At 32.0% G+C, this 13,043-nt stretch overlaps 2 protein-coding genes across 2 annotated transcripts; one reads left to right on the forward strand and one right to left on the reverse strand.

The window, feature by feature from the left end:
- The first annotated feature begins 1,634 nt into the window (after positions 1–1,634).
- LOC110618239 (probable ethanolamine kinase) lies at positions 1,635–7,134 on the forward strand. The gene is made up of 11 exons (XM_021761371.2): positions 1,635–1,937; positions 2,216–2,307; positions 2,486–2,592; positions 3,222–3,327; positions 4,055–4,177; positions 4,334–4,425; positions 5,193–5,277; positions 5,829–5,934; positions 6,020–6,086; positions 6,656–6,748; positions 6,832–7,134. Exons 1-11 carry the CDS (start codon positions 1,795–1,797, stop codon positions 6,952–6,954), a joined length of 1,137 nt encoding a protein of 378 aa, XP_021617063.1. The 5' UTR covers positions 1,635–1,794; the 3' UTR covers positions 6,955–7,134.
- Positions 7,135–7,699: 565 nt separating this feature from the next.
- Positions 7,700–11,402, reverse strand: LOC110617743 (F-box/kelch-repeat protein At1g55270). Its single transcript, XM_021760723.2, has 2 exons — positions 10,625–11,402; positions 7,700–9,442 (listed from the first exon to the last, which is right to left on the reverse strand). The coding sequence occupies exons 1-2, from the start codon at positions 10,649–10,651 to the stop codon at positions 8,183–8,185; spliced, it is 1,287 nt and encodes a 428-aa protein (XP_021616415.1). The 5' UTR covers positions 10,652–11,402; the 3' UTR covers positions 7,700–8,182.
- Positions 11,403–13,043: the final 1,641 nt, after the last annotated feature.

A 13,043-nucleotide genomic window follows, 5' to 3' on the forward strand; every position in this document is an offset into this window, starting at 1 on the left:
TAGGGGAGAGTGACTAGTTGGCCACCAGTAAAGGCTGGGTCCAGTTGCCTATCGTAGGCCTACGGAGATCTTAAGTTGTGCCTTCACTCCTTGTAGACCATCCCACGGTTTACAAGGGAGGTGAGAATTATTGTAACGACAGTATCGATGATAATATATAATTACTATTTTACCATTAAAATAAAATAAGTAGTCTGTTCATGAATTTTCATGTTCAGTTCTTATCTTTTGTGCCTACTGTGAGGTTTCAGATTGAATACTGTTTATTAGTTTCGTTGTTTGCAAATGTAATTTTGACTAATTAGAATATTCATATTCACAGGAAATCGGGTGATTCATAAGACTGATTTAATTTGAAGGCATTCAAGTCAAGTTTGCACTGTCTACTGAGTGTCAAGATGCGAGCCCTAGTGAAGTCGATTTTTAAATGTTAATGACTTAAATGCTATCTTTAAATTTATCATCCAATGAATGTCAAGATGTGGGCCCTAATGAAGTCGATTTTTAAATGTTAATGACTTAAATGATATTTTTAAATTTGTCGTCCAATGAGTGTCAAGATGTGGGCCCTAGTGAAGTGGATTTTTAAATGTTAATGACTTAAATGCTATCTTTAAATTTATCGTAAAAAGTACCTATAATTTAAATGCGACAAAAAAATTAAATTTATCTATAAATATATGGTAGAAATAACAATATTAACTTTTAACTTTTAATTTAAATTTATCATTCAACCACTATTGAAAAATTAAATAATTTAAAAATGTGAGTAATATTCTATTTTTTATTTCTTATTTAATTTTTTAATAATAAAATTTAATATATTTAAATACATTATATAGTTTAGAGTTAAAATTCATTTTTTAATAATTTTAAATAAACTGCCCCCCTTGATTTATTAAAAAAATTTATAATTTTAATGGATAAATTTATTTTAATTGAATTTAAGATAAATTTATAATATAAATATATAAAATTTAATATGAATTTTATCATTATTTTACATTATAAGTTTATTTAAATCTGATTTAAATAGAAATTTAACTGATTTTAACAAAACTGAAAAAAATATTATCATGTTACGTGCTGTGTAATATTATTAGAAAAAAATTTATCTAAATTAAATATATATAAATTTATAATATGATATATTAAATTTTATATAAAATTTCACTTTCATTATATATTAAGGGTTCAATAAATCTGATTAATATTATTGATTTCCCACGATGGACGCTCACGCTTTCAATTTTATTCAGATAAACTAAATTTATTTATTTTAAAATTATTTAATTAAAATATTAAATTTTATTCAGATAAACTAAATAATAGAAATATTAAAATTATATAAATTAAATAATATATATAATTAAAATTATTAGAAGAATAAGTATTAAATAATATAAATAATTTATGATAATTAATATTTTTTAATAAAAAATTAGAGAGTTAAATTTTAAAAATATTTTAATGGAGTGATTTTTAAATAAAAATGAATTAATTTATTTAAAAAAATTGAGAATTTGATAGTAATTTAACAAAAAAAATCTTGACCTGCTTAATTTAAAAAAAAAAAAAAAGTGAATAAATAAATAAATAAAAGCATGACCGGCAGTAATAGCATAAAAGCAGCGCAAGATAAAAGATAGCTTGCACGCAAGGCACATTGGAAACCGCTCCACTCTACAGCAGACGATAATTTCTATAGAGAAATTTGTTTCCCAGATTCCCGGTTTACCTGGAACCCCCTAAAAGTCGTAGTTTGAAATTTAATCTCATAAAAAGAGCACGAAAATGGTAGCAGTGCAAAAGATCTGGGACGCTATGGAGGTCGCACAGGAAGCTAGAGACTGTTCCAGCTCTGAGATTCATTCTTCGCAGCTCACCGTCGATACCTCTCTTTCACTTTCTGATAATCATATGTCACCTCGTCTCATGTTCGTTCCTTCTTCATTTCTTTTTGCTTCTCTCTCTTTCCATTACAAATGGATTTCTTTGGCGCTGTCAATTGAATGTTTTTCCTTTCATTTACTTCTCTAGGTTAGGTTTTTAAATTCACATTACTACTACAACTGATAGCTATGCTTGATGTTTGGTTGTCGAGAAAATATGTGGACTTAATCAAGATTTCATTTCTTTAGTGTCTTTTAAATCTTGGAAAACAAGTGTAAACTAGGTGAATAATGAAATTATTGGCGTAATTGTGTTTTAACAGAGAGTTGTGCAAGGATCTGTTCAAGAAATGGTCCGGATTGGATGATTCTCGCTTCTTAATTGAGACGGTTTCTGGCGGTATTACAAATCTATGTGAGTGTTTGGATTTTTTTTTTTTTGTGGCTATTTTCAACATTAAATTTCAAGAAATCATTCAGCTCAATGTAGTCGTAGAATTTTCCCTACGCTAATTTTTGGAATGAAAACCGCCTGTAAAAGCACGTTAGTCTCTTACCAGTGGTCTTATAAGCCTTTATTGCTTGGTCCTCAGTGCTCAAGGTATCTGTAAAGGAAGAAAGTGGAAACGAAGTCCCTGTAACTGTCAGATTATATGGTCCTAACACTGATTATGTTATCAATCGAGAGCGGGAGTTGCAGGTGATTTCCTAAAGACTAAAGATCCTAGGTTTCTTTTCTTATGATGCAATCGAATATTTTGGGTTTCAATGTCCGTTAATTGGATAATTGAAGGAGAAAATTTTTCAGCATTACTTGCAGTGTCGAAATTTAATGAATTTCACGAGATGTATTAAATTTTTCTACCATAGACTATTGTACTTGCTATTAGAGTCATTTCTCTAATGGTGTTTGTCCAGTCAAGTAACTGAGTAAGTTTGGGCGTCTAATCTATTTCGGAAAGATTCAGCTACTCTTATCAGACCATGCTGTAAATCCTCTTATATTTCTGAAAATTCAATAATCTATTTTTCTGGCTTGCTTTCAGTCTTTTTGGGAACAATTTTAATTGGTCAAAGGAATGAATATGTTGTAATTATTAATATAGTATCTCCACACAAACATATATATATAGTCATATCTTGAGGTACCTGGAAAATGGTTAGAAGCTTTGCAACTGTGAGGAAGTTTAAAACCATATTTTCTAAGTTCATCATCATTACAGAAATTTCTTTCTATCTGAAGCAAGCTACTATTAATATATTTGATATGTTATACTTTTTACAACACTATTTATTATGTTGTATTTGCTAATCACATATTCTGTTCAGGCTATCAAATACCTCTCAGCTGCAGGATTTGGAGCTAAGTTGCTTGGTGTATTTGGAAATGGCATGGTGCAATCATTTATCAATGCACGGACACTAACTCCAGCAGGTAAGCATGGGAGAGTTGCATGTCATAGTACAGTTAATAGAAGGGAGCTTTTGAGGATGAACCATTGATACCATCCAATTTTGTGGGCACATCAGATATAGTACTCCGTTGACTTGATCATCTAATTTATTAGGGAATGCCAAGTGCTAAAGTAGTTAAGAATCCAAGTGTTGAATAGGATGTCTATTATACTTGTAGCTGACTAGCTGGCAGCTAAACTGCTTTCAAACTAAATTACATATTTGCAATTTTTTTCAGTGGGCTGCTATGATATCCAAAAACTATTAATTAGTTAGGATTTTGAGCCTTTTTTTTGTGAAACAAAAAGTTAATAATGAAGTTTTGGTCAAGTTTGTTGGAGTGTAATAGCCACAACAGCATTTATTTTAAAATTTTGGTTAGAAAACTGGATTTTATTTAGTGGCATCTCAAAAATCTTTTATGCAATGAATGTTTTTTGAATGGCATATATAGTTTACTTCTTTAATTTAATATGTTGATTGAACACTATAACTAGAACCTTTGACTTTGTGTTGTTGCATTCATATCCCTTTTTCCCATTAGAAGTTCCTCTATTTCCAGTATTTGATAAAGTGAGAGTGCCAGTGGAGGTTCTTTGCAACCTGAAACCTATGCAATTATGTGATTTGAAAGTTGAAACCCCTTGTTGTCTCCTTGCCTCTCTTTTCCCTTATGTTTACATTAACTGGCTGTTCTTCTGTGGCAGATATGAGAAAGCCAAAGCTGGCTGCTGAAATTGCCAAGCAACTTTGTAAATTCCACGCCGTAGAAATTCCAGGCTCTAAAGAACCTCAGTTGTGGAATGACCTCTTCAAGTTTTATGACAATGGTGTGTTTTTCCTTACTTGTCTAGCTTTATCTTGTGTTTCATATTTGTAGAAATGAGTTAGCAACATTTGTTTTCAACTTTGAGCAGTTTGACTATTGCATATCCCATATAACTATTGCTCAATTTTCTTATTTGAGCCACCACATTTTGTCACAGCATCCATTCTTCAATTTGAAGATATTGAGAAGCAAAGGAAATATGAGACAATTTCATTCAGGGAAGTTTACAATGAAGTACTTGAAATCAAGGTAATATATATGTTCTATTATTCTGTCTTGATTGTAATTGGTGTCTCGTGGTTCTCTTATGAAGGTTTGGGGTTTAATAGAGCCCCCTTTACCTCTGTCTGTCAGGAAACCACTTGTATATTGTCAGATTTATAGATTTGTTATAATTGCAAGGCTGCTGCTTTTTGAGCAGTTAAAGTTTTCCTTAGTGCCAAATGATTAGTTTGCTGAAAAGTTAAGCATACTACGCATTTAATGCACAATAGCACAATGCAAACTAGTATGCCCTTGATAACTGGTGAAGTTGTTCTGCTTGACATTTCCTGGACTGACTGAATTAGGATGTGAAACCAGAATGTCTAACAAACATCAAGTTGAAAATTTTCTTAAATGTCAAACACATTAATTTGTTTTTTGGAATATTAGATGGTTCATCTCAAACTTCTAATGATATTTATTTATGTTGATGGAACATTGCAAAATAATGGATGCCGTCAAATGTGAGGCAGAATGTGTGTTCATTCAAGCTCACAATTTGTAATTTATGCCCTTAGTCCATAGCCTTCTCTTGCTCTCTTCTTTTTCTTAGGTGGGAATAGTTATTAGTGGGATCAATATATTGTTGGCATTCATAAAATTGAGTCTGTGGTGGTGGATGAAGTTTTAACATTATATGTAGAAATCCTTCTTAGTTGTCCATTATCATATGCTGATTTTGGTTGAATATCTGTTAGGTTTTAAGAGCTTCATTTCTATTCATGGTGGTAATTTTCCTGATAATTGAACAGGAATTGACAGACAAGCTTAATGCTCCTGTGGTTTTTTCGCACAATGACTTGCTTTCAGGGAATCTGATGCTTAATGAAGATGAAGGTCTATTATCCCTGTTTTTTAATATATTCTTTTTTCCCACATGGTTAAGTATTAGAGTATTGATGCATGGCCATGGTCAATGGATTTTCAGCCTGCTGTTCCTATATAAGCTATGTCAAGTATGAGTAGGTATGACATATGAAGAAGGATATGATTTGAGATAACAGATATGTAGAGGTTATCTGCATTGTGCACTTATCTATGCTAAAAATCTGTTTTATGGTAAATGCAATTTTCTCAGTTGAACTGTTTTGGTCAATTGATGGCGAACATGAGAAGTTCTTTCTGATCTATCTTGGAGGTTACTTTGATCTTTCTGTTGCTCAATGGTATCTATGATAATACTAATATGCTTTTGGTGCTTTTCCATCATTATAGCTCATAATATTTCTAAAATGATGACCACAGAGATGCTGAAATTATTGTTGATTGGTTCCTGAATGATGCCCAACTTTCAGAGGAAATAATGTATTGCTGAAAAAATGCTTTATCATGTACTGTTGATAGTTGTTTTCCATATTAACCTTTTCATTTTTCTCCTGAATATCCAGATAAACTCTACTTCATTGATTTTGAGTACGGATCATACAGTTACAGAGGTTATGACATTGGAAATCACTTCAATGAGTATGCTGGTTATGATTGTGACTACAGCTTGTATGTGGAGAAACTTACTCTAATGTTTTTTTTATCTCTCCATTTTCTATTTATTTCTGTTGATTGTTCAACTGCATTAATGTAGATACCCAAGTAAGGATGAACAATATCATTTCTTCAGGCATTATTTACAACCTGACAAACCGCATGAGGTATTCTCGTGGCTCCAAATTCTTTTTGTCATGGGTTTGTAAATGGATTATAGTTTGAATATATTTTAATTGAAGCATCTTACCCCTAATTTGAATGAGTATGATGTGTTGTATTTCTTGTAAATTTGGCTTAGAAATATTGAAAGACAATCATGACAAGGCTTTAAAGCAAATTTGAAGACTTTTTGTCCCCATATGCACATTAAGAAAAAAAAGTTGGGAAAGATAAGTGGTGCAAGTTTATTTATTTAATTTTATTATCCATGAACGGAGGTTTGTTGCTGCTCGCATTCAATTTTGGTGATTAAAGCTTATCAACAGGCGTTTCTGTTTGCAAATTTTAGATGGATAGGGACTCTGACCTTTGCAGTTTCAAGTAATTTGGCCGATGTGTTAGTTTTGGACGTTTATTTTGATTAGTTTGAGTTGTGTACCTTTAGCTTCTATTTCGCGCCAGATATCTTTCTAGGCAGTTCTCAGTTACTCCCTGTGAGGTTCTGGATAGTTATATTACGTTCATTCTCTTGGTTTTCATTTTTATCTATTTTATTAATTTATTTTTTCAACAGGTATCTGACAAGGACCTTGAAGCTCTGCATATTGAGACAAATACTTTCACCTTAGCTTCACACTTATTTTGGGCCTTGTGGGCATTAATCCAGGTAGTTAACTACCACTAATCAGATATACAAGTCAAGCTCATTAAACTATAGGAATGATGATGGATTCATATCTTTTTTTACAGGCAAAGATGTCTCCGATTGATTTTGATTATCTGTGCTATTTCTTCATGCGATACAATGAATACAAAAAGCAGAAGGAAAAGAGTTGTTCACTGGCACGTTCTTACCTTTCAAGATTCGGATGAGGATAGTTTTCACCCATTTGTATTCTAAGAATTTGTAGGGAAGGCTTGTTAAGTCCATGTTACATATGATATTCTTGTATTGTATAATATTCTTTGGTAGCTGTCTAGTTCAAAGAAAATTTAAAACGACATATATTGAATTAGGAATCATGTGAAAGGATTCCAATGCTTAGTTCTCAATGGGGATTCGTATCCATTCTAAAACGCAAACGAGAATCTGTTTCAATTTTTGTAGTGCCTGATTATAACTCCCGGGACGGGGATCGCAGTCCTAACCTGCGGAAAGCCAGTAAAAAAAATATTCACAATAAAGGTCTTTCGTTTAATAGATTTTTTTAATTTATAAACTTCATGCTACTTACTGAGCATATTCATCACTTAGGTACCGTCATCTTTTTTCCCCTATAATTATGTTTTTATTCAAATTGAGTGCTTAGCTTAGCTCAACGTTAGGATTTTCAAATTTAATTTAATTTAATTTTTCATTTTTTTCTTGAATCAATTTAATTTTTCATTTATCATATCGAGTTTGATATTTATACATTTTCATTTTTTATTTGATTATTAAAATTAACAAAATTAAAATCATTGAATTAACAAAATCCTATGGAGGTTTACTTCAGAAATTTACTCACCTTTAATCAAGCAGCTCTATTGTCAGAATAAGACTAAAACTTACATTGCTATGATGGTTTTTTGCAACTTCCACTGAAATACTTCTTGCATTCTTCACTTTTCAGTGCAATCCTAGAAATGCCTAAAACTTGAATTGCTCAATCGAAATTGGCTATGGATCGAAAATGTACTAACATTGTAGCGCTAAAAATAGCAAAAACCCCAGTTGGATTAGATGGAGAAAGATCAATTACCAACTGACCTGCTTATGTATCAGTTACGTGATGAACTTGACTGGCAATGCTACCGCCATATTATGACAACAAGACCAAGTCAGTTGGTAATTTGCTCTTCTATTCTTAACTTGTAACTGCTGTGCATTTTACATATATTTCTAAAACTAAATTCTAGCAAAACAAACATCCTTACCCATGTAGCATCCCCTCCTGGTATAGGGATCCTCCAACAAGAACTCGCTAAAATGGATCTGCGACTGCTGCTTTCGCCAGCTAAATTTGAGCCTCCGTTATCGTCCTTCCATGAATATGACATCATATCAAGAGATATTAGAAGTGAAAGAAACCACCACTGGTTTTGACTCGCGATTGGTTCTTTATGCTTGAAGAACCTGGCAGTGAACTATATGACTTTTCTGTCGGTACCTGCCCGCTAGGCTTGACCAGAGATTTGTGACCAGAGTCTTGAACTGCCCTTTCCCAGATAGGGTTTCCCATAAATGCTCAGCAGTAGCACCCCTTAGATCGTCGGATTTTGACACATCAACCAAAGATATGCTCATATTATTCCTGATGATGCAGAGTTTTCCATGAAGTGGAACAAGTGCAGCTGCCTCCAACGCACGAGAATTCCCCAAATGCATCTTGCTGTCAATATGCTTGCTCCAAGAGTCAGTCGCATCATCATAAACTCTAAGCTGGCAGCCATCCTTACAGTCCAAAGCATAGAGGTGTCCGTTTAAGGAAGCACTTGGGTTTCTCCAGCCTGCAACCATGCCATCATAAATAGGGTACCAGCTATCAGTTTCTGGTTGGTAGACTTCGCTTAGAACCTGCCGGCGAGATCCCAGCCCCTTCAGGAACCACTTTCCCTCATAAACAACTCCAATAAAAGGCACCATTGCTGTGCTCATGTCTGAAATGAAGGACCATCTATTCTTGTTAGGATCATAAACTTCTGCTGATCTTAAGGATCGATGCCCCCCATCATTTTCCCCACCAGCTACATACAAACAGTTGTTCATCACACATGAACCAAAAAAATGCCGTCGACGAAGCATGTCTGGGGCACGATGCCACTTATTTGTCCTAGCACTATAAAATATGACTCTTCTCATTGATCCCTTAAGAGGGTCTTTACCACCAAACAAATAGAGGTGACAGCCACTGAGGACAGCACAACCAAATCCAAGGACTTCAGAATATTCCTTTGGGACAGGAGGAAGGGGCTGCCAGAGTTGGTATATTGGGTCAAATGCATGCCATGAGATTTTTCCATCTCGGTCTCTCTTGATGACATATATCCATTCTTCAGCAATTCCAAGGCTTTTCCGAAGTGAGTAGAAGAAGTTTCCAGCCAAAAGACGATACCATCTTTTGCACACTAGCCGTAGCTTACGGTGCTCTACCCTCGGGACCCGGATCAGGCAAGCAATAGCAAGATCATCAGGAAGTCCCGGAAGCAGAGGATATTGGTTCCGGCTCCTGTCACCACGTGATGGCTTACTTCTAGTAGGATGAATGGATGGTTTAATGTCTGGTTGAAGGCAGAGCTTAGATCCAGGGACATATTTTTTTGCAGTGGCAACTGTTTTTAGGCCTGCATCTACTCTACATAGACAAGCTGTGGTATCAACCTACAAATATATATAAAGAATAGTTCATTTATGTTCTTTCAGGCTACCATTTTTCCAGCATGTCCTACTCAGCATTTTATGCTGAAAACCAGAAAAAAAATATAACTAATTTACACATGCCCATTTCAAAAAAAAAAAAAACTAATTTACACATGCAATGATCTTTCCATTTGAAATTTTAATAATAGGAAAAGAAACATATATTGAATGCTATTGCTAACATAACTATTATTTCTACATCAGGAAAATGCTCCGCAAAAGCAACATTTCCCTTAAACTCAAGTTTGTTCACTAAAATTTAGAATAATGAATTTCAAGAAAGGTACAGATATCACTCTTTCCCTTTGTGATCTAGATAATATAGAACAATTCATCATAGCTTGTCAGTAATCTAAATCCTGCATATGAGGGGCATTAACATGCAAGTAATAAGGTGTCAACTCAGACTTAGAATCATTTCCATAGATGAAGTATGATTCTACTGTAAAAAACCAAATATATAGCATTAGATGCATAAATAGGCCATGACTTCAGCAGGATTCCAAAACTCCACTTATCATGCAATTTGAATTCTTTGCTTTATTTATTTATTTCATTCAATGCCTTAAGTTTATACCAATATAAGAAATAAAGATAAAAAAAGTGGAATTACAGAATCATTTGCCTTTGAAATCTCTGGGAAAAATGTTATGATGACTAAAGAAAAATTAATACATTTTAGTCTACTAGTAATCATTTCTTAATACACTTCATTCTGCTGCTATTTATTAGTATTTTATTCTGAAAAAAGCTTTGTTATTATTACCTGAAAAGGATAAAATATTATTTTTCAGTGGCAAGAGATCTATGGCCTCCACAAGACCTCAGCCAAGGATCCTTGGACCACAAAAACAAGCAATAAAATGAAAAATAACAGGAAAAATTTGCTAAATACTGAAAAATGTTCAAGACTCTAATAGCTTCAATCACTAAATACTGAAGTTGCTAACTAAGAGCCTGGAGAAAGAGCTTAAAATTTCATGAAATGATTCAAATTTAAAAAAGAAGACGACAAACAAACACAGCAACAAATTCAAAATGAAAAGGACAGACCTAATTCAGCATTAACATTGGATACCTAAAAGCATATATCATTTAATAAGTAAAGCAGAAACACAGCCCAAGATTGGACAAACAATTTACCAGAGGCGGTTGAATTGCTCTGTCCATAGTTTCCACTTCAAGGATTAGCCAACACCTGATTGATAGAAACCCCAAATCCAAAATCGAAGAACTTGTTTCTCAATTGTGTATCCCCTGCATTAGAAACAAGCAAATCCCAAATGCACACGCCTGATCAGCATCACCTGCCCACATCTAGAAGCCACCTTCAATAAACAACTTTTTTCACAAATGTGTCAAAGCAATTGAATTTCAGGGGAGAGAACTTCTCAAGCTTCCAAATTCCACCTTCAAAGTAAATAATCCAGCTCAAGATAACTAGGAGTCAACCATCTTAAAAACTGGCTAATTCGTGATGCCAAATCCCACGAAGCCAAACCATCATTAAATTATCCTCAAAACCCATCTCAAAAATCAAGAACCCAGAAAGGAAAACCTCATGGAATCATCTTTGATGAGCTTCATGAAGAGCAGAAAAAGGAAACCCAAATCTTATCTTCTGATAAAAGAACCCCAAAAGCATGAAAATGGGGGCAAAGGGAGCACAGGCAGCAAGAGGAGGAGGAGATAGAGAGCCTCCTTTTCAAACATTAAATCTTGAGTGGAGTTTAGGGCCCATTTACCTCAACGGCACAACCTACCAAGCAAAAGAGTGTGTGTCGCTCACCGAGAGAGAAAGGGTGAAAACTAAAAAGCAAACCTAAACCATTACAGGAGAAGAGAAGAAAGGAATGATGACACTTGGGTGGTTGTTTTATAGGAGAAACCAACAAATCACTACAAAATGGAATTGGAAGATAGGTGTTGGCTTTTTAGCTTGAGACTTTGGCATATGGCTTCTGTCATCACTGTTTTTTTTTTTTTTTTTTTTTTTAATTTATTTTTTTGAAATAACATCACTTCCCTTTTAACAAAGGGCAAAACTATATAGATATATATATATATATAGTCGATTATTTTAATTTTATTTAAAAAAATGACTTTGTTTGAATAAAATTATTTTATTTTATATATTTTTATAAATATTCATTATTATCATTAATTTAAAATACTTCTTTATTGTACCTATTTTATAATAAACCTTATATATAAATATATTATCATCATTTTTAGGCTAATTAATTATGCGAAATAATTATTCTATAATTTAGACAGCATTTATTTTTTTTTAATATGTTTTAATTTTTAAACCATTTCTTCATATGTTTCCATGAAAAGTTGTTTTTCTAAATTTTGAACAGCTACTTAATATTATAAAACTTTTTAAACATAAATTTAATTATGTTTTATTTTTAATATTAACAACCAAATAATAAAAATAACTTATTTAGGAAATATAAGAGAAATATAATTGGAAAATTTTTGGTCCTATGAGATTCTCTGGTGATGATCTTTCTGGGCCATGGCTTCTACATCTTCATTGTGATTGCACTGTGATAACAACACCCATCATTTCCATCTTCTTTACCTTTTTTTCAATTTTAAACTATTAATAATATTTGCACAAGTTCTGATGTTTGGGGTTAAAATAATAAAAAATAAATGTTGTGAGAATTTGTAAATTACATTAACATTATTTCCTATAAATTTTTTCTTTTACTATAGTAGATATCACTTATTGTAGAACCCCACAGGCTTGAGAATAGATAGTAAAATTAATATTAATATATAATAATTTAGTTAAAAATTATTAAATAAATTGAATAAATCTAGATCAATTGAAATAATTTTTAATTTCAATGTAATGTTATGAATAAAATATTCTATCAGTTTCATAAATTTTTATTTATATTTTTTTATTTAATTATTACAATAACATATAAATCGATTATTATAACGGAGTTTAGAATAAATATAATTGAAAAGTTAATAAAAATATTTATATTTTTTTATATATAAAAAAATAAAAGTGAAAAAAATTTATGGAATGAACGAAATAATATTTTAATAATTATATTAAAGAATAAAATAATATACTTGAAAAATGAACACGTTTTAAAATTTTTATTTCATAAAAATGACTAAAAGATGAATATGAAAATCGATAAAGAAATTATAAATAATAAAAGTATGAAATCACTGCACTCCAAGACTTAGCCTGGTGGAAAGTGCATCCTGTAACCTTGAAAGGTCTAAAGTTCGACTCCTCCAACCCCTATTTTAAAAAAAAAAAAAGTATGAAATCACTAACAAATTCAACATTAAAAATATTTATGTAGTGCTGAAAACTTTCTTAGAAATGCTTTAAGAAGTTTCTATAACTAGAAAACACATTATAGTTTACCGTAAATATTTTTTTTTTATTAATAATATAAAATTTTTAAGATTATATTATAATTTATCATTAATTTTTTTCAATATATATGTTTTTCTTTTGGTGGGTACTTTGTGTAAGTGGGTCAAAGTTTGATAGTAATTGTGGTGTTGATGTTTTTGTTTT

The sequence above is a fragment of the Manihot esculenta genome, chromosome 6, assembly GCF_001659605.2.
Source record: "Manihot esculenta cultivar AM560-2 chromosome 6, M.esculenta_v8, whole genome shotgun sequence".
In the NCBI taxonomy this organism is placed as follows: Eukaryota; Viridiplantae; Streptophyta; class Magnoliopsida; order Malpighiales; family Euphorbiaceae; genus Manihot; species Manihot esculenta.

Excerpts from the sequence above, each read along its gene's own strand:
- LOC110618239 (XM_021761371.2), top strand. The coding sequence starts at position 1,795 with ATGGTAGCAGTGCAAAAGATCTGGGACGCTATGGAGGTCGCACAGGAA. Across the intron at positions 2,308-2,485 it reads TGGCGGTATTACAAATCTAT|TGCTCAAGGTATCTGTAAAG; the intron begins GTGAGTGTTTGG and ends CTTGGTCCTCAG. Across the intron at positions 6,087-6,655 it reads AACCTGACAAACCGCATGAG|GTATCTGACAAGGACCTTGA; the intron begins GTATTCTCGTGG and ends TTTTTTCAACAG.
- LOC110617743 (XM_021760723.2), bottom strand. The coding sequence starts at position 10,651 with ATGGACAGAGCAATTCAACCGCCTCTG. Across the intron at positions 9,443-10,624 it reads GAGCAATTCAACCGCCTCTG|GTTGATACCACAGCTTGTCT; the intron begins GTAAATTGTTTG and ends ATATATTTGTAG.